Below are 21,304 nucleotides of genomic sequence, written 5' to 3'. Positions count from 1 at the left end.
CTTCATTAAAATCACAAAGTTTATCCCGGTTATTAAGTCTCTGAGGGAAATAAATGAATTTGGCGATAAATGGAGTTTGTAGCTGTGTTATTTAATTATATGAGCTTCATTCAACAACTGGTAAACTAAGAGGCTACTTTATAAGTACAAAAGAGAATACTCCAAAACTACAATTTTAAATCTTTTATTTAATTCGTTAATATTTGCAACCTTTATTATATCTCAATGCTGGACTTGTGAATATTGCCGAACAAATATTCGCACGTAGTGAAAAGAAAGCTTTTAACAGTTTTTTTTTTCTTCTTACTGGATTTGAAGCATCAAAGATGGCTATCTCATTTCCCCCAATTTCCCTTTTGTGTCTCAGCGCCACATTTACCAGCGCAATGCACTTAACTAATGCATTAATAGTCTCTATTATAACCCTCTTTTTTATATCTATCCTACATTATTGGTTAAAACTCTTAACTTTGAACAAATCAGGTGGCCTGCATTAAGTGAAACCCCCCCCCTCCAGCAATAATGCTTCGCTTTTAATCTCTAAGGCGATGACAAAAAGCGAAGTTTCCGTTGTTACTTTTGCTTATCCGAAGACTTCCTCTTTTGCCTATTTTCTCCCATTTTATTTGAGTAAAATTTTAGTTTAATGTTAAAGCCTCTGTGAAGTCTTGACCGACCAAGCTAAAGTTCTTATTTCGATGACTTCGATTATGAATCCTAGCCAAATGTTTAATGGCGGATCCTGATTACACTTACTCGGCGCTAAGTGGAAGCACGAAGGAAACAGAATGCTTCCAAGATATGATGAACGTTTTTCTGTTTGTGTACTATTTTTCCTTGCGACAGTAATAAGCTGATATTCAAAAGATAAATAATGTTCTTAGTTGATTAGTAGCCTGGTTTATGGGTTTTTCTCTTTTATATTTAACACCAACTTCCACTTCAAAAATGTTTTCATTGGTGTTAAGAAGTATACCTTGTCATCAAAGATGCCAGTTTGGATCCAATAGGTGTACTTGAGAAAGTTAATATTCACTTAAAGCGATTCCATGGGTTGTCAGTTCTCTCTTTTGTGAATAGAAAATTGAAAATTCAATAACTACGCAGCTGAAATAACGACACCTAAATATGCGTATCGATAATTTCCTTGTAACCAACGTTTTGGTGAAGCAGAAGTTTAATTTTTAGAGTGTTTTTATACTTTTGAATGGACTCCCTTTTCTATTTTTCAAATATTTCACCGTTAGTTCTGAAATTGGCTTTCCTTCTGATGGATTAATTTCCGTATGTACCTCGGTTTGATAAATATTTCATTTTCCGACGGTGTCTTAGCAACGTGGATTCGCCGCGGGTACACATTGTATAGATTTCAATGAAGAAGAAATTTTGGTATCACTAACTGTTCAGATTCCCCTCCAGAGCTTTCTACACCTTTCGGCTTTTCTTTCTGAGTTCTTTCATGCGATCTGTTTTGACGTTCGTTAGAAGTGTGCTTGTCGTGTTTATTATGTCCCTTGTGCAATTTGTTTTCCTCTTCACCCTCTTTGTGCCGCATTCGATGCTTTTTAGGTCCAGATACAGACTGCTTTCGCCATGTCGCCTCACGTTTCGCTTGTGGCTCCAAAATCTGATGCAGTAATTTCCTTTTCCTTACCTCTATCTCCCACAGGGACTTGCTCAGCCGATTTCTTTCATTACACAGCCTCCTTGAGTACGCCATTCGAATGTCTTCCAAGTTTCGATCGAGTACTAAATTTAACTGACGTTGTCGTTCGTAATAACCACGAACATGTTCGAGCTGCTTCGAAGGATTGCTCCACAGAATAGCAGGAAGAAAGCTGTCTTCCTCTGAAATTGGTGCGTACATGTCTTATTCCATTTCCTTGGCGCGTTATCCCTCTTTAATCCATGACATCCAGATTATTAAACATCCTCTTAGTTGCAGTTCCGCGAGTCAAGTTTACATTAGCTTGTTGAGCGCCGCAGCTGTCAGTGTCTAAATTGACTGCCGCCGTTTGCGTATTAAAAGCTTTGACAGCTGTAAACACAAAAACACTGACGCTGCTACTGACAGTTTGGCTACGTCACCCAAATGATTACTATCATTGAGCGACTCTTAAGCGGTTTAGAGTGAGAATAAATCCGTGATCGTAAATGTTGCCGTCGATTAACTTTAGTGGAAGTGCAAATAATGTAACACCCTGAAAAACACAACAGTTGTACCAACTCTCCGTCGGTGAAAAGTCAGTGCTCCTATATCTATTTTCGGTCGCCTAACATTTTGTCTTTTTTTAACAACGAATATATTTATAGTGTTTTGTTTTTAACAAAATTTTGGCTCCTTCAAAATTCGTCGCATTTTATTTCAGTTTTGCTCTTTCGTGCGATTTTCTTTACCTCGTTGACCAAAGAAGCCGTTTGTGAGTCTTGGTTTTAGCTTTTTTTGTACAAATTAATATTAAATGACACTAAGTAAATTTCTGAAGCCTTCTTTGTCGTTGGTAATTTGCAAAACAAATGCAGTGTTTAGACGATTGTTGGTTGTAAAGGATGTGAATGTATAACCTGCCAGGACTGAGGCCTCGCCAATTGTTAGCGCAGCGGCATCAGAGTCTCGTCGCCCGCGAATAAGTTTCAGGCCTTGAGCAAAACGAAACAAGCGACGGGTCGCTTGAGCTCCTCTCGCCAGCTTTCGTTGCGCCGAGGCTTCAAATGCATTCGCGGGCGAAGAACACTGCGCAAGCGTTAAATAATTAAGGGCTGTACGGGCTAGTCAGTGTATTTCTGTTTCTGTTAGAGGATGGTAAATCGATCCAAACGAAAGATTTCCCTCGTTTCTGTTCTTGGCATTCGTTTTTTTTTTATTTCTCTTCTAAATTTCCACGTTATCAATCATAAATTGCTTACGGTGAAAATCCCCAATTACTTCCTACTGAACGCCAAGTAAAGGACTACAGGAATTGCAATTTTTTGGAAGAAAGTGGAAAGTTCCTTTTCCCTGTTGACTGTTTTGGTTTGTTTGAAAATTCCTCGTGTTATGAATAGTACCTAGAGAGAAACTCTATCCACAATTCCACAATATGAAAATAAGTAATTTAATGTTCGTTTCAAAACAACCGTTTTTTTAAAAGCGGTGCCGCAGTTATGTGCACAACGCAAAAATTTTATCTTCTCTTGTCGCGTGAAGCCGACTGTTGGCGGTAGGGGTGGGGGGGGGGGCGGGGAGTACAGCGTGAATGCAGGCTGAGACGACCAGCAGCTAAAAATCAACGGAGATTTACCAATTTGTAGACAGAAATACAATTGAGAACTTCTCTCCCTCGTCTAAATTAGGACGGCATGCGCTTAAGTAAAAAGTTTTGTCGCTTCTTCCCAAAGGCAAAACGGATGTTTCTATTTCCTGACTCCTCTAATAGGGAACTGAAGATGAAACATGACAGCAGAAAGAAAGTGCAAGAATCAACATCCTGTTTTCAATGACATCGTCTCTTGATTCATTTGATGGCCTGCTCTCAGTTGGCTTGTTAGCTCAATTGGTAAGAGCGCTGCACTAGTATCGCAGAGGTCAGTGGTTCGAATCCCGTACAGGCCTGAAATTTTTTTCAGGTCTGATTTTCACTATTGCTCAAATAGTGCTTTACTGCGAAGGATCGTGCTCATATACACATCGTCTCTTGTAGCTTCCTTTTTCTTGTTGTGGGTTTGTTATACTGCTTTTTGGTATTTTGTTGGTTGTTGTTGTTGTTGTTGTTGTAGTTTTCTTTCTTTTTTCTTTGCCATCTTCAGGTAGTGTAACAAGAGAGCTTTCTCGTAATCCAGCAGCTCTCCTCAAAGCTGTTTGAAGCCAGTGTTTAGACTATTTATTTGTCATTACTTCATACCTCGTTGTGGTGGAAAGGTCAAAATAACCTCAACGCTCCTACTCTAGATTACATAACTTGTATCAGCATATTCTTCTTTTTTCTGTTATATTTTCTCTACTCAGCACTAATCACTGAAAAGAATGAGCTTCGTGATTGATAGGATAAGTTGTGAATGTTTAAAAGTGAAACAGGGTGGACTTACAACTGTGACCATCCGAGAAAACGAATCCACTTCGTTGGAGAAATTTTTAAAAGATTATGCATTGATGTGTTACGTTGCATTATAATATCATTAAATTTTGAACTGGGTGGCTCGATTAGAAACGATTAGTGAAATACATTTGGTCTTATTTGGTATCCTGTCGAGTTCAAGTTCGTTTGTATGTTACACATCTTTTGATACCGCCGTGAAATTTCGTTTTGGGAAACGATCGGATGCTGTGGACATACATAGTGCTTCTATTCCGTGTTGTCAGGTGCTTTTCAATTAATAACTCTTAAAAGCTCTCAATCGTTAATCTCTTGAAGGACCTCAATTATCCAAAGGTTTTTCCTTTCAGACTCTCTGGTAGTTTCTCTTTAATGGTTAAAAGGAATCTACAGGAACTGAAAGTTCCTCTTACATAATTGCGGAAGATGTTTCTCGGCCCATTTTCGAAGTGCCTCTTTAATAATTGCTCTCTCGCTTCCGCAGCGAATTATGAGAGAAATTACGTGGTTTTGGACGTCGAGTCTTAAGGATTGATTACTGTTGTCTACTTCCATACAACGGGATTAAGCGAACAATGTGCTCTGACGCAAAGCGATAGCCTCCCTTACAGGGGGTGCCAAAATGCATAATTGAGCGTTTGAAAATCCGCTAGGAATCTGCAAAGCCAATTTAGATTCACTTAACACAGACTTAAAGTACAGAGCGTAAATTGATTCCCAACTTTCAAACTATACTTATAGATCTTCATGTGAACGACCACGGGAAGAAAACATTGTGTGCGATTGAAGCAATTTGCGGTTTGTTAAAAGACGACTAATGTGCGAACTCGCCTTTCAGCCATTATTGAACTATTTTTATGTGTAAACAGCGAAACAAAGACTGTTCTTAAAATGTATACATTGCTTTAGGTTGAATTAAAATATTTAATTACTTGCTTTCTTCCCTCCCCGCTTGGAAACTCATAAACAGGTTAATTCCAGCTGAAAATAGATCTGTGGAAAAGTTTGAAAACCTTGCGTCTTAGTTGCTTTATCAGTTTCTACAAAACAAAGAAAAATTTGTACGAAGTTTTCTTTTCGTCAAAGTAAACACACAGTAGTTAATTAGTTTGCATTCAGAATTGATCTTATCCAAAGTAGAAATGAATATTTATGATTCATTTGTTTATTGTTTCTGACCAATCGTAGCTTTTCTAAGAGCCGTATTTGTTAGCTACGGACACAAAGGCAGATAACATTCAAAGACATGGAAAATTACTAAATGATGGCGCTAACCTTTTAGCAAATTTGGTGGAGTAGATTCTTGTTAAGGTTACCAAAAAGGGTGTTCCGCTCGTGGAGCTGTTGTGTTTGTGATCCTGTCACTGTGGTTTGGTTTGGTAATTAACGGTTCGAAGAATTAAAAGGATCCTTGCATGCACTAGACAACAAAACACGAAGCCGGGAAGCGATGCGAAACTTCGTCGAGTTAACTGAACGATTAAACAACATTTAACGACAACTTCGAGTTCTGATGCAAGTTCATGATTACATCTGAATTCCTTAGCAAGGGCGCTCATCGATCTCTAAATATCCAACCAAAGTTGTTTGTCTTCGTGAATTGACGAAATCACGGATTTCTTTTGAAATTTTGAGCATAATAGATTTCACCATGACTACACTGGAGGAGAGCAGACCGGTGAGTCCAAGGCTTGATGACTTCTCAGAAAACATTACTCAAGCAAAGCAAGAAATGGTTTTGCGTTTTGTTAAAGATCAAGAGGTTCTTCAAACTTCGCAAGTGGATTTGAAAATCGTAGACGATGAAATCTTAGACTTAATAGATTCAGCGCTTGTTGTCAAGGGATCAGGGGAGGAAAGCAAACTAACAGTTTCAGACGAAAATCCAAAGCTTGAAAGAGCCAGCTATCGACCCATGTCTAGAGAACTATCCTCACTAGACTCGGACGTTGATAACGCGAGTAATCTTCCAGAGGCCGTCATTGTGCCCCGGCCACCGTCGGGTCGCCCTCGCTCACGAAGTACAAGTGTTCGGAGAAGATCGGTGTCGAGCTTACGACGACAATATTCTGTAGATTCTATGTATTCGGGTAAGGACGTTTCATCAAAAGATGATATAAAAGAGCCTTGCAGCTCCAGGGAAAGGACAGATTTAAATTCCCCTCCTATCAGTGAAGAGGGAGCTAGTTTTGGAGGTAACGTGAACGCTTCTTGGCCCCAGCAGTGCCCCCCCAGAAAACTGTTCCTCCCGTTTCGAGATCATTCGGTTTTCGCCACCAAAGAGACTCAGTATCACTACAACAGTCCTTTGGAGAACTTTTCCGGAATCGATAATCACCCTCAAGCTTTCCGACCTCGATCGAGCCAAACTTTTCAACGTGTGCGGCCAGCAGAGGTCATTTCCGCCAGAATATCATCGGCCGGTGAATGTGAACGGATCAGTTGTGACCCGTCCTCGCTTGCAAACCCTCTGTCTTACGCTAAAAATGTTCGTAAAGGTTCAAGACGAAGGACTTATATCAATTTTAACAGACTGGACGCTCAGTTAGCGTTTGAGGGGCCATTAGAGCTGGAACAAGTGCACCCATCTGAGTTACCGCTTTACAGAAGTAGCTCGGCGGCGTCCTCCACAGCGCCCTACACCATGGTACATGTTCCTCCCATTGGACGAGAGGGACCGGCTCCTTCCAGCAGTTAAAACGGATTAAGTAAAACACAAGCCGTAAAGCAGGTGACGCCAGAAAAAAAAATCCAACCCCTCTATTCCCAGTTTTAACAATATCTCCCTGTCGATTTAAACTGATCGTAACATCATTTTCACCACCTATAAATAAGGTCTGCGAAGTTTCACGATTTTTTAAAAAGTATTTCAATACCCACCTGAGCTTCCGAGCTATTTTTGTTGTTGTTTGTTTCTTTGGGTTCAACGGAATGATACCCAGTAGTTCTGTGTAAAATATTTGTATTAATGTTATCTCTCATTTTTTTTCCCTAGGAAATTCTAACGTGTGGACACCTTTTCCTCCATGAAAAACTCTACTTAGCAGTATTGTAACACAGATACTATGAGATAATTCATGGTGCTTGGCATTAAATGACACTAGTCTTCTCCAGTGACAAGGCTTACTTGAATAACACCTTGGCTTAGACTGTTTTAACTTAGACTGTTTTAACTTATAAAGGAACAGTATGATCTTTGTACATAATTTGTAAAATGCGTATTTATTTTCAATCCCGTAAAATGTCGGTTATGATTTCTAAAAGAAGTTATAAACTTTCAGGAAAGCGAATTCACCACACATCATTTTTCTTTCCTATACATATATATATTTTTTTGTTTAAATCTGATATATTGTTTTACCGTCTTAATCTTGTGTTTAGTAGATTAAATAGTTTAAGGTCACAATGCGGGCCAATTACAAAGGAGTGGCTGGCTTCATCTAAACCACCTGAACAAATTTGTACAACTCGTCCAGTCCAAAAGTTTTTTTTTTTTTTTTTTTTTTTTTACAAAAATGCAATCCCGAGGATATTTCGACAGGTATTTGGATTTTTATACTGATAACCAGCGTGTAAGTGGACGATATTTGTAAGAGTTGATATTAATACTTATAACTTACACATCTGTAAGAGAAAAAAAAAACACTCTACCCTATTTGTCATCAAAGTAGCCAAGGACACAATTAGCTCCTCGTGTTTTCGGGTGTTTTTATCTCAAAGCCGCCATGCTCACTGTCATTTTAACGAAGTACATTACGTCTAACCCAGACTACCCTGTACGATCTCGATGAAAGCCTTTTTGAACTTCAACTATCGTTTACTCACGGAATTTAAATTTATGTTTGTCTAATCGGGATGAGATATCTGAAATGTTATGTTCTTCAGCAAAGATGGCTGCTTGTGAGCAGGCAAGACCAGTTGCATGCAAGGAAGGAGTTCCGTGAAACACATCCTAGATTCCATATAAGCATCGAATTAGTCAAACCTGACACGCATAACCACAGACACTCGTAGGGAAAAAAACCCACCCTATGACGTTACAGTACGTAACAGTTGATGTTTACATCAGTATAAGTCAATGCTCACATTAGTGGAACCCGTGAGGTTAGAACGGGTCACAGAATATGAAAGAAACAGCCCTGCGGAGCGCGTGTTTGTAGCTTACAGTCCCGCATTTTCTAGAAAACCACAAAGAGATTAAGATAAGATTATTAAACTTATCGAGTTCTTTGTATTACAAAGTTTGTTTGTCATCCTTTCCTGTGTAATTTTCATTCTCGCTCTGCTGTTATATCGTTTGACAGTAACATCGGCAATCCTAAGAATTATTTACTCTGCTAATTTTACTCATTTAGCAAATTAATATATTCAGTAGATTGCGCCATTGAAAGAACTGGTAAGTTGTTGATTTGACCAATTATAAAGGCATGAGCAGAACTTGTTTCATCACTGGTACATTACTAAAACGGCCGAGTAGATTATCAGAAAAGAAGAAAAAAAAAACCAAAAAAATTCGAAAGCATTTATCAATCCTATTAGTCATGCGGTTAAACTGATACTTCCCCGACACCGAAAATTTCTGCACTAACTTTAATTACATCACTGTATAATTACTTACTCTTTGGCTCAGAAAGGAGACAACGTCGCTGCTAGCGCCAAACTAGTTCGTATGAAATGTGCCGCTTTTTGACTTCCAAAGCCGCTAATGTCAGTTTTTATTATGAAAATTTTGGACTGAAAGTAATACTAATCAAACCCAGGAGTGTGTTTAAGTCTAGGTCAAAGAAACGCGATTGCTATAAACTGTGCTGCCACAAACTCTTTGAATTTATTTAATCTGGGGAATGAGGAGAAGATTGATACACATTGACATGAGTTTCTATCTTTTTTGTTTGGCTGCTCTTGCAATGAGCTAAGACTGTCGACAGTCCGGTAATATGAATGATCGAATTGTAAAAGCGATGCTGTGATATGTATAGAGGACATCCAAGGTGCATTTGAGAAACGCTATGAGAGATTCGTGCCAATGTTGTTTTCACTCAATTTAGTGACTCTTAGATGCCTCACCCAGAAATTTCTGGCGGCTTTATCTCGATAAAAATAGAAACACAGGTCATTGTGTCATTTTGAAGTGCATATGTGCGTCATGTTCTTGAATATTGCAAACTAATAGAGACTATTTATTCGATGCTTTTGTTGTACATCACGCGAATTGATCGCACGTAAGCGTCTTATAATTTTGCCACAACTTGCTGAATTGAAAGTGAATAGGACAATAACACTCTATTTTCTTGATCAAAACCAGGATTCCGCTTACTGGTTCTTTCAGTCTTTTTCTTCCAGTTATATTAGGACATGTTGCATAATTTAAGTAATGCCTGTGCGGCACCGGTTATCAATTAATTTTCCTGTCAGTGAAACTTTCCATTGTCTCCTCGAATTGAAATGTACTTTTGTATTTGTTAACAATCTTTTCTTACCTTTTTCGCCAACAGCTATTACACAACAAGGAAAGAAGTTGTTCATATTGTTAGCTAATCACGATATTGAATCTTTCCTTATATTGTTTACGTGTTACTGTTCACATTTGACGCCATAGTTTCGACACAATTTTGAAGCAGTTGTCCCTGGATATCCAACACTGACGAGTTTCAAGCAAATTCTAGTGGAAGCTAAATGACTGGCATTTTGAAATACTGCCAACCTCTAGATATCAGTGCATCTCTTTTCTGGAAACCTATGCCCTGGGACGTATAAGTCAGCGTGATAAGAATATTTGTACATGAATCTGTTGAGAAAGATGAAAAAAGGACAATGAATCCCTCAAATATTGCTGTGGTTCCTCTGCCATACGAAAATACAGTTTTTGTCCGGTTGATAATAATTTCGTCCAATTTTGTTGCGTTGAATTTGGCTTTGGAAGCTAAATTACATGCGTGAATTTATTTGCATGTTAATCGACGGCAACAATCTTTTTAGCTTAACACATATTGTTACCTTGATACTTTTTTCGGACATGAAGGATAATGAAAGAAAATCCTCGTAAAATTTGCAGTAATATTTGATGGGATTTAGCAAGAATTTAATTCAAATTAGTTACTTTAAATAGTGTCCTTTCTGTAAATTTTGAGAACAGATAATATTAATGTCGGCAAAGGAAGGCATATGTTATTTTTACACCGAGAGCCAATACTTTTGACCAAGCGCTTAGAAGAACATGCTCGCTTTAATCTTAACTTTTTTTTTTAAATTTTATTCCCAAAACAACATCATGCCTCGCAAGAAGCCGTCTTACTCGGTTGACGCTCGAAATTCTTACGCCTGATGTAATACATTTTTCAATCGAAAACCTGTCTGCAGGATGTGAGATAATTTTTTTGTTCGCCCCGTTGCGACTTTTGTCACTTATTTATGATTTTTGATTTATGTGTGTTAATTATTCTCGAACATCGATGTTTTTGTTCCAAACCTTTAAAATGTGAAAATAACTTTTATCACCCGTTTTTGTATTCCCTTTTTTTTTTCTTTTGTGCATTACCGTCACAGTTCACAAGAGTAAGTAAACACAATTCGCTAGACAAATATTTAGCATATTCAAATCGCATCAGTTTGTAATTCAGCCAACACCGCCAGTGTAATTCTGAACTGCATCTTTTATTATTACGTTGTATTTACTCTCACCAGACCCTATATTTTGCCTTTTTACAAATCTGTTTCTGAATCTTCCTTTCCGGTTGATCTTCACCTGAAAGACGATTACCTATTTACATTGTAGAATTATCGATCAAATTTTCCGAGTAAATTAGCATTTTATATTTTTATTTTTATTGAACAAATATCGCTTTTCAAAAACTAAGAAAAAAGGAATGAGTCGCTACGTGCTGCTTTTAACAACTGATTTGGATTTCTAGGTTTCAAAGAGTAAAACAAGTGAATATTCTACGATACGATTCATTACAGGCCATCCTTTGTTTTGACTTTAAATAAAGCTGCTACACGCCGTGCTTTAAGTAAGCTACCACTGCTTAGTGACATTTTTGTCGACCAAAAATGTTCAGTTCTCATCTTACTCTTTTCCTTTTCTGACAGTTTTCTTGATGAATTTTGCAAAGAGACAACCCACTTGCTTTATCATGGGTAGTTCTGGAAAAATGGAATTGTTTATCTGTGGCTGATATCACTTGAAAATGTTTTGTTGTGGCTAATCATCCTTCCTGTATTCGGGAAAAGTTTGCATCGATTTCTGAAAAGAAATGTGCTGCACATAGAGTATGGAATCATTGAAGTTACCTCCAGCTATATTGCTACCGAATCAGACTTCAAGTATGTTTGATCTTTCTCTTTAGAGCCCTTTTTTCCTTAAACGAGCAACAGCTTCGTTAATTTCTTTTCGCCTGGCCTCCGGCACTTGTCATATGCCTTCCATCTGCTCTCAACTCTAGCTGTTGAAATCAGTGTTTATATATATATATATGTTCGCATCCAAATGGTGGCCTTCTTTGCGCACTGTGCGCATGCATTGTTTCCTTATTTAGAGCTCTACGCTACAAAAACTTCAAGCCAAAACGCTCCCTCTATAAATAGGATTTCACGTTCTCTTTGAAGCAATATGACGATCTCACTCAATGTTTTCCGTTCTCTGGAGTGAACTATAACGTGAACCCTCTCTGTGGGCGTGATCGTTGTCCTCGCGCGGACAATGGTCTCGACAAAGTGCCAGAGCAGCTAATCTCACGCTCCTCGTCAAAGTCCTGTTTAGGAGGCGTCGGCCGAGCCGGCCGGTGGCTTCTATTTCGGTTGAGCGGTGGGAGAGTTCGTGGTCGGCTGCTATATTCGAACATCTTGCCATCATCTGAGAAGCTTGAATTGATACTTATACTGCTATGTCGTGTCGGCGGAGGTGATGTAGAAAGGTCGGAGCCGCTTGCACATGAACTGGAATCATCAAAGCTAGACGCGTCGCTTGTCAGTCTTTTTTGCCTCCGTAAGCCACATTCAATTCTCTTTTGAACGCTATAGTCCGTTCGCGAAAGCGAAAAACGCCTTCCTTGATCAGCAACCACTTGAAGTATCTCGTCTACCACAGCTTGTTGCTCCTGAGTTTTTTTCCTCGGGACTCTTGGATAACATGGGGCTGTTGGCGCCATTCCACTGTCAGCATCACAGTGTTCGTTATCGATTTGCTTCATCGGGAAAACCTGCAGTCTTTCTGCCTCACCTGCCAAGCACAACAAACAATCGTTTGTAGTTATAGTAACCTACTTTCATGGTCATCAGTTATTATTATAAACATCGCTTTTAAGGTAAAAACAATTCAATGCGCTCTCCCTACCTTGACGCACAGAAATTACCAGAAAATGAATCAAATAATCTGAACATAGCGACTCTTAATCGTATTTTAATTTTCTTTTTTCCCGCTCAGATAGGATCATTCCGGGTCACCGCGTGGTTTTACTTTCGAAGCACCACGTTTTTGGAACCGTGATTATGTATGAGCGAATTCAAAGGAATACAATTTACCATGGAGTGTGATTTGATTTTCCTCTTATCGGAGAGAATTTAACATTTCTTCGGTCCCCCCTGCTTTCTAGCAACGTCTTAAACGCGTGTAACACGGAAATGACGGCAGCGATGCGCGTTATTAAGCTGTGCAGCAAAAAAGAAAACCTTTACGCCCGTTATACTTGAACGCCAGAACTTTCGCTTCCCCAGACACGCTGTCCGCAGCCGGAATTATGCCTTACCACGTGTAACAAAATAAACTAAGTATAAACGTCATTTTTCTTGTTGAATTGTCTTGTTACAAAGGTGATTAAAAGTCAGAATTTTTTCGTACCCTGCTGCGCTTTTATCCTGTCTTTTTCTCATCCGAGATTTATATCGTGACTCGTCCTACTTTACAAAACAAAATAACACGTGGTTGGGTCATGTGCCTGATATTGTATGAAACAATGTCTGCTATTTTTGACCGATAATCTGCTACAAACATGGAAAGAAGGCATCATTCGTTCTTCCAGTGCCAATATTTTAAAGTTTTTCTTTTGTTCGCTAGCAACGGTATTTTTTGTTTACAAACAGTAGGAAAAACACAAGGTAAGTCAGCATTTATTTCACCCTTCGGGGTATCGACTAATCAAGACATGAGCAAAGTTTTCAGCTGCACCAGCGTTTGTACGCGTTCTTAGGTTTTATTGGGATTGTAAAAACTGAACTATCGAGATCACGTACCAAGGCATGTTTTCTAATTCTTGTTTCAATTTCCCTTGTAATGTTGCTTATTCCCTCTTGGTAAAAAGAGAAAACGCCGGATCTAGCAATCTCTAACACAAGGAAAAATATCCGATTCATGCATATTTCGAAAGATAACTTACCAGATATCGGATCAAATATTTTGTACAAATAAATAACTTTGTATCGTGATGATTAAAATTTAAAATGCGCCGGCTTTGTCAGTAGTAACATGGTTTCTTAGCTTGGAGGCAATTGTTTAGACAAGACTAAAAATAAAACGAAGAAAGCTTAAATACGAAACTGGAAGCCACTGGAGGGTTGTCAGAGGCCATATTCGTGTAGGGCAAAGCATATTTGCACAGTAATGTTTTGGCTTTTAATGGTTTACTGGTGTATTTTGAGGAGTTAATCTCTCTGTGGAGGTGGAACCCTACCAATGTAATGAATAAGTCACATATAATGATATTTCGTCCATCACCGTAAGGAAAACTACTCCCTGGGGATTTTTAAACTTTGCACAATCTCTACGTTTGTCACAATGAAAAGAAAAAAAGTGGTGATTAATTTTTCACATGAAAAACCATGTCTTCAAGAATTTTTTTCTCATCGAAGTTATCAATTTTGAAAACAGATGAATGACTAAGCGCTCTTATCACGAAATATAAAATATGAATTATTAAATAGGAGTTTTTAAATATGCATTATTAATACTCTATTTGTGCGAGGTAACATTTTCGTGAAACCTTACTGAAGACGTAGTTAATTTGGGTCGAACTTCGATCTTACAAACTACCACCTCACTATGTGTTATGGCAAGTGTGTCCTTTCCTAACAAAGATCCCTCGAATACATGAACAATAACTTCATTCTACATTGTATATCAAAGCTTATATTTTTAGAAAAGGGCTTGACACATACACTCACGCGAGGATAATTCTATGAAAATATACCACAGATGTCATCTAAAGAACGCTAATTTTGACAGACTTGTCATGCATTTTGGTCAAACTGCAAATATCCTGTTAAAAGCGTCAGGTCCAGTCTCATTGAAAATAGAAAAAAAGGCTTGGGAAAAGATGTTATCCTAAGGAAGTATTTCTTCATCATCATTAAAAGTTCCGTAATCAAATTCGTCATATCAGTTTGAAGAGTAAATTAGTTTGATCAATAATAAAAAGAGAACACGCAAGTTTTACTGGTAGGTCATGAAAAAGAAAACCAAACGCATTTTCAAGTATTTTTTTGTAAATAAACTTGGAACTTTTTAAGATCAAATACCGAGAAGTCTCTCACCTGGGGAGAACTTTCTTTACTTAATACTTTAATAGACGCTCATTTTTTTACATCATGGCCAAGCGCATGATTTTTATTTCATTTAGTAGTTTATTTCATTTACACATGACGCCACAAGCTGGTCAGCTTTGAAACATTATCTTGTTTAAATAAAGGTGTTATTATTATTATTATTATTATTATTATTATTAGCAAATTTCGATCACTTCTAAGGGTGAACCAACAAAACAACGAATAGTTGACGAAAACACACATTAGTTTTCTAATCGTAAAATAATCCAATGATGTCAACCGGAATGATTTTTATTTCAGGATCTTTCACCGCTAATTTGTTTAAAAAACGGAGAAAAAAGTTTGAAAGAAACTGAGCATTTTCATGGAACCTTGAGGCGTGCACAAAATCAAAAAGTGAAAAATCTTCAGTGGCTGTTAGTGAATTTTATTTTTTATGCAGTTCAAGCCTCTCCTATCTCTCCGCGTTTGCTGTTATTCCTTCAGAAAACGACTCTAAAAACAGAATGGTATTCAAGTCAATAACAAAACATCTTCCTCAGAAAAGGTTTCATGGTGAAGATAACACCTCACTGATAACTTTTCAATCAATATCAACATTGGTATTGGACTAAAATATTGGCATTTATGAAAGTAAATATCACCATGTTAAACTTTTGTTATGCCAAATGAATGATTTCAAATAGTTCGGCCTTGATTGCAAGAGCTGTATGTAACTTAGCATGAACGGTTTTCTTCCTGCCGAGAATACTAACAGTTTCCAACCTTAATCAGTTTAGTTTGCATCATTGTGCGAGTCTTTGAAGCAAGATTGGTAGAGGTATTTTTCCTAGTGATTTACATACTCTAGTGGCCTTTCAGCTTTACTAAGATAATTCGTTGGCTGTCCATAAAGGAAAATTATAATAATCTGAAGTCAATGTGCAGTTTCGAGTATAGATTTAAACCTACTTTCTACCTTCTGTTGTTGGAAAATTAAGAGTTTATTTGTAGATCCACTTTTCTTTTCTCAAGTATTAACTAGAGACATTTCCCTGATCAAATGTTAACCACACATTTTGGCAAATCTTTGAGATGTACTCGGCAAAGATCCGTTTATTTATCAGATCTCAGTTGTATTGTCAACTACTAGAATAGATAACCTCAGAAGACTAACAGATTTTTCCCATTTACCCAGTAGCCGCGTTCGTGAGAACATAGTTTTACCGACAGCTACAAAGGGGCATGAAAAACATTGGCAATGTGAACCCTAGGGTAATATACCCGAAGTAATTTGCTTACCTCTTTGACGCTGTGTTTTTTTGCTGGAACAGTAAAGAATTATTTATTAACACGCAGCGAAGAAATATGCTGTATTTTTCTTCTATGGTCCAAAGTTTATATAGAAACGCGACACCCAGGCAGTGAACTAGTTGATTGGAAGACTGAAGTCACACACATGCCTACGTCTGTTCAACGATATTTCGAGAAGGGACTTTTTTTACGTATTTTTGGCGTTAATTATATTTGCCCTGCGTGAGTAAGGCAGACAAAATATCATCAGTAAACAGCCAATAGTAGAGTGGATCATATTGATAATCAATTGACTTCAATATTAATATTGTATTTTCTCAATTTCTTCGACGACTTTCTTGTCACACTTTTCATCACTGCAATCAGATAAATACCTTCTATGCCACGTTTTCGAAGCATTAATATGCAATATTTTTGCGCATGTTTAGAATTTTTATCAGTTCAAAGACATAAAAACCATTATACATTAATTAAAAGGCCAATTTAATTTGAACTTAATTACACGAATGAACAACGTCAGCTTATGAAAGGAATAAAAGCGAGAGATTGTGGTAATGACCTTTTTTATGAGAATTTCTATGATTAAAAGATGACATTTGTTATCACATTGCAGATAAAAGTGAATATCTTTGATGTTCGAACCAATGAGTAAAGTCAATCTAATATTTTAGTGGGTTAGCCACACACTGTTTACGTGTATCTAAGGATGTCCCCTAATATTGAGCCCGCGGCCCGCGGTCTCTATATCAGTCTACTCTTAATGCTACTTTCCCACACGAACCTCGGCATTTTTTAGGGTTGCTCGAATCCTACGCGCTCCTTTTTCTCCTTTTTTCTCCATTAAATCCAGAATAAAAGCATTTTCATAAAAGTTTTATGAAGGACGCGTGTGTAGCTTCCACCAGTGCCGAAAGTCTATTTTCCATGTGGAAAAACTTGAACTAATTATCGAGAAAATCAAATCACAAATTTATCAGCAACGTCATAATGCTTTTAAACATCACCGCCAGCCTGAAGGAAACATTAGCCCTCTTAATGTGCAAAAAAATATTTTCGTTGTTTCTTCGCTGAATTGAATGGCAAACAAACTTACTCTTAACTCATAACAGTTAAAAGTGACAAAATCGGTAAAGTTCCAACAGAAATGCCGCTAAAATCCTTTGAGAAATCTGTCTAAATTTTCCATGTGTGGGTAAACATTTACTTACGTAGCTGCAGACCGTTAGTTTGCGTAGTTTTTTTTCAGGCATGGTTCTGTAGGCTAAGTTTATGTGGAACCCGTAATGTAAACTTCCCACTCCTCTTTAAATCTAAGATTGAGTTTCCCGTTGCTGAAATAAGCATTCTTGGATGTTTTTCGGGTTTCTTCTATGCACAAAATGTATTTGACATTTCAGATTCCCTGCCGTCAACAGTTGGAGGATTTCTGTTGCTAGCTTTGTCATTTAGTTAGCTTCTTCTCAGCTACATCCTGCTTACGAAAATATTTAGTCTGTGTGATAATTTTGAGCAGTGGTAGGAAAGGGGATTATACACAAGGATTACCTAAAAGAGAGCAAGACATCCTAAACGTTTCAGATATTGTTTTTAAGCCTCAAAGTTTCAAAACCATCGTAACTAATCACATGAAATTTCATTTGAACTTCTATTGCAAGTCGAAGAGATGGAAATGATTAATTTTTCTATTTATATTCTCAAATTACATACTCAGGCGGTTAAAATATTTCGTCATCGCATACACCATTTAGAGTTAACTATTAAGATTTCCTGACAGTTATGACCATGACGGACCAAAACGCAATGCTTTGCTAGTTGCTATGTCCTTGGCAAATGTTCTCTCTCGCTCAAATTCCTTTAACTCACTGAAATTTGCACAGACTCTGTGGCTTATCAGACATGAGCAATATGATATTTCACCGCATAATTCCGTTCTTTTATGTGGAAGAGTAAAGACTTCTACCTGTGATTGTTATTACTGATATTTTACGGCTAAGAATACATGGCTTTTAAGTTTTAGCATACGTTTCGTGGATAATCAATCAACACTTTAAGCACAAGAAAAATGCGAGTAGTGTATAACATTTTTAATATAACATTTCATTCTTGGTTTATCAAATAAAGGCATAATGATAAAGCAGAAGAGGTGGGTTTTAGAGGTATTCACGATTGTATATGCATTTTCTAGTTTTCTTTAGTGTAGAGCTTGATTCAAAAAGCCGCCCAACTGCCTGCATGGTTACCCCTAAACTTACCCTAAATGGCCGGCAATTTAATCAAACGTTTAAGTTTTGAAGCAAGTGATCATTTTGAAACGAATTTGAAAGACTGTACCTTACCTCTGACGGTGAATGTATCCTGTTGTTTTGCTTTTCTTTCCGGCTTAAAATGCCCATATCGGTTGTTTACTGCCATCTAAAGAAGACAAACTTGGGCTTGATGTGTTTTCAGAAGATTAGTTGAAATTCCTGTTCATCAAGCAATGAAAGTCTCCTCAGTGTTTGCATGATCTCTTTTGTTGCCAGTGATGTATACGTATCACAAAAATACTACGGCAAAGCTCCGCCTGTGGTCAGTAACCACAGTTACGAGACGCAGGAAGTCATGGAGACTGCAAAGTTGTTTTCCGTGATCATCGGAGCACATATCTCTCTCTTTAGTGTTGTGCAATTAAAAATAAAAAACCGGCAACTATATCTATGGCGCCACTTCCAAGTTTGTCAACGCTCTTTTTCAAACGTGACCCATTACAACACCAACTAAATTAAGGTGTATGTTGTAACATTCACATTCTGCCGTTTTTTCTCTGTGGTCAAGTGTTTTGCGAGTGTAACAACCTGTAACAGTTAAACTAACCACAGTCACATACCTTTCATTATTAACATTATCTGTATTCTCGTTATTGCCAACATGTACCAACATGCAACGTTACAAGTAACTTTCTCAAATTTAAAGCATCCTTAATCCAAACTGGCTCGCTGTTGAAGACAATTTCCCCTAAAAGCAAGTCAAAGTCACTGACGTTATTCAGCTGGTTTCACGTCTTGAACGAGTAACCGGAATACAAATCATAAGAGGTCCAACAGTGCCTAACGACAGGGAGTTGTTGTCACGATCGTAAAAGCATACATATATTTTAATTAAATTCTGCAGTTGTTTAATTGTTATGCATAACTGAACAAAATCAAAGTTTTCTGTAATTTCAACCTACGCGTAATCTTGTTACTCTTCCTTATACAAAACTCTTTACATCAAGAACATATGAATTAAGGCAGTAGATATACTGAGCTTGATAGCTGCATCGCTATCGCGGTCCAAATAGCTCTGAATTGAGATAATGAAGATAAAGTCCAACGCATGCTACCGTTTTCATTGATGGTTAGGAGAATGTTCCAATGCACAGTTAGAATCGGCTAATGCCAGAGTTATACAGTGTAAAACAAAAATGCAAATACGAGAAACGAGCACAAACAGAACTTTCACTTAATTGTACTTCTAAGCTTTAACATCGGTTTTACCTTAAATCTCCTGTTGTCCACCAAAAAGGAATGATGTCTTTATGTAAATCATTTTTTTCTAATTGATTAAATCGAATGAAGTTTCTAGAGTTCCCAAAGGTATTATATTCAAAACATTTTAATTGCTCCCAACCCTCATGCCATTGATCAATGCATGATTGTCTTATGGGAGACCAGTTGGAATTATGGACTGGACTCTGGACTGGACTGGACTCTGGACTGAACTTTACTTTTTTGTTAAATTGTATTAATATTAAATGGAGTTAATATTTTTCTAATTATTTTTAAATTTTAAAAAAAATAAAAATTAATCTAAAAAAATTACCCGGACGCTCCTATGCGATAGCGCGTGGCTCGCGCGATATAAATTTTGTTTGCGTGCAACCTGCCGGTGAGTGTAAAATGCACTTTGTTTCCAAGCTTGAAAAGTGTTGACAGACTCAAAACACGGAATAACAAGTTACAGTACCTTGTATGCGAAAAACAAAATTAATAAATTGGAGAAAACGACCGACTGTAGTACATTTTACAGAACAATTCGATGTCAACATTTTACTTTCAAATTTTTCTATAGATTGGCCATGTCCACGCGAGGCCCGCGCGAGAAAACTTCCGGTATCTAGCGTGCGATTTTCAGTAAAAAAAGACGCTTTGTTTTCAGAGGTTCTGTTCTGGGAATATCTGGATTATATAGGTTACTGATAGGTGTGTTAACAACCGTATTGGCAAGTTTAAGATTAATAATCCGATGAGACACGTAATCTCTCGAGTGCGATTGCCACGTTTCATGCATTAGGTTTACTTTGCAAATTCCAGAAGAATGAGTAGTAAACAGTTGCCTTATTCCAAACATTTGTGTTTTGTCAGATTAGCTAGATGAATAAATGAATTACCTTTACCAGCTCTTCGATCGAGTTCTTGGTGGCCAGGGCAATGGCTTCTTGTTCATTTTCTTCCTGGAGTTTTCTCCACCAGGAATTTGTCAACGGAGTTGACTGATCGTCTCCACTGACAACACTAACGTATGTACGCTTGGATCTAGCCTCCTCTTCTCCATTGTCAGAGAAACCACTACTCCCACAGTTCATTTTTTAACCCAGAGTTGACAGAAAGAAAATAACGTGGCAATCGCACTCGAGAGATTACGTGCCTCATCAGATTAAATTTTGTTCTGCGTGCAGCCTGCCGGTGAGTGAGATATGTTTCCAACCTTGAAAAAAGTTGACAGATTCAAAACACAAAATAACGAGTTACAGTACCTGGTATGCCAAAAAAATAAATAAATAAATTAGAGAAGACGCCCGACTGTAGTACATTTTACACTCACAGACAGGCTGCACGCAGAACAAAATTTATATCTCGCGAGCCACGCGCTATCGCAGAGGAGCGTTCGGGTAATTTTTTAGATTAATTCTTATCTTTTTTTAAATCTAAAAATAATTAGTAAAATACTAACTCCATTTAATATTAATACAATTTAACAAAAAAGTAAAGTCCAGCCCAGTCCAGTCCAGTCCAGTCCAGTCCAGAGTCCAGTCCAGAGTCCAGTCTATGTTTTCCAACTGGCCCTTGTGAGAAAGGATGAAACAACCATTGAAATTTTACTCCCTTACCCAAACGGAAACCGGTAGCTTGTTATTGCCCAAGTGGGTGGTATCACTGAATGGCAGTTAAATCACTTATAACTAGACTGACTTTTTCTGTTTTGAACACGTAGTCATAGTTTTATTCTCAAGAAGTACTCTTTACAGAAATTGAAAGGTTCAACAAAACAAAGACTGTAATCTTCTTCATTTGAAACCATTATTATGGTCATTCATTATTTCATCACATGGATTTTATAAAATAAACATTTCTTGTACCAAATTGTTTCAAGGATAGAACAGA

At 37.6% G+C, this 21,304-nt stretch overlaps 3 protein-coding genes across 11 annotated transcripts in view; 2 read left to right on the top strand and 1 right to left on the bottom strand.

Annotated features, from left to right (window-relative positions):
* LOC111327284 (regulator of microtubule dynamics protein 1) overlaps positions 1-2,481 on the top strand; it is an 8,528-nt gene extending 6,047 nt beyond the window's left edge. Inside the window, exon 10 of one of the 2 annotated variants that reach the window (XM_088725596.1) lies at positions 1,670-2,481. In XM_088725596.1, coding sequence (XP_088581722.1) covers positions 1,670-1,711 — 42 coding nt within the window. In that variant the 3' untranslated portion in view covers positions 1,712-2,481. Of the gene's footprint in view, positions 504-1,669 lie in introns of those variants that run through there. The other variant, XM_088725595.1, reaches the window with a different exon arrangement.
* A 1,999-nt stretch (positions 2,482-4,480) lies between these two features.
* Positions 4,481-7,579, top strand: LOC111327275 (uncharacterized). Its single transcript, XM_022931417.2, has 2 exons — positions 4,481-6,804; positions 7,069-7,579. Exon 1 carries the CDS (start codon positions 5,725-5,727, stop codon positions 6,769-6,771), a length of 1,047 nt encoding a protein of 348 aa, XP_022787152.1. The 5' UTR covers positions 4,481-5,724; the 3' UTR covers positions 6,772-6,804; positions 7,069-7,579.
* Positions 7,580-10,708: 3,129 nt separating this feature from the next.
* LOC111327262 (uncharacterized) lies at positions 10,709-19,511 on the bottom strand. 8 transcript variants are annotated; one of them, XM_022931398.2, is made up of 4 exons: positions 19,418-19,511; positions 18,769-18,896; positions 18,239-18,367; positions 10,709-12,291 (listed from the first exon to the last, which is right to left on the bottom strand). In XM_022931398.2, the coding sequence occupies exons 3-4, from the start codon at positions 18,312-18,314 to the stop codon at positions 11,723-11,725; spliced, it is 645 nt and encodes a 214-aa protein (XP_022787133.2). In that variant the 5' UTR covers positions 18,315-18,367; positions 18,769-18,896; positions 19,418-19,511; the 3' UTR covers positions 10,709-11,722. The 8 variants fall into 8 exon arrangements, with proteins under 8 accessions (XP_022787133.2, XP_022787134.2, XP_022787135.2 ...); XM_022931399.2 differs by having other exon boundaries at positions 18,239-18,314; positions 19,418-19,452; XM_022931400.2 differs by lacking the exons at positions 18,239-18,367; positions 18,769-18,896; positions 19,418-19,511 and adding an exon at positions 15,891-16,379.
* Between the last annotated feature and the right edge of the window lie 1,793 nt (positions 19,512-21,304).

Source organism: Stylophora pistillata, chromosome 6, assembly GCF_964205215.1.
Source record: "Stylophora pistillata chromosome 6, jaStyPist1.2, whole genome shotgun sequence".
NCBI classification, from domain to species: domain Eukaryota; kingdom Metazoa; phylum Cnidaria; class Anthozoa; order Scleractinia; family Pocilloporidae; genus Stylophora; species Stylophora pistillata.
The sequence above is the reverse complement of the archived record's forward strand: the minus strand, read 5'-3'. Positions and strand labels throughout refer to the sequence as shown.

Excerpts from the sequence above, each read along its gene's own strand:
- LOC111327275 (XM_022931417.2), top strand. The coding sequence starts at position 5,725 with ATGACTACACTGGAGGAGAGCAGACCGGTGAGTCCAAGGCTTGATGAC.
- LOC111327262 (XM_022931398.2), bottom strand. The coding sequence starts at position 18,314 with ATGGCAGTAAACAACCGATATGGGCATTTTAAGCCGGAAAGAAAAGCA. Across the intron at positions 12,292-18,238 it reads GGATACATTCACCGTCAGAG|GTGAGGCAGAAAGACTGCAG; the intron begins GTAAGGTACAGT and ends TGTGCTTGGCAG.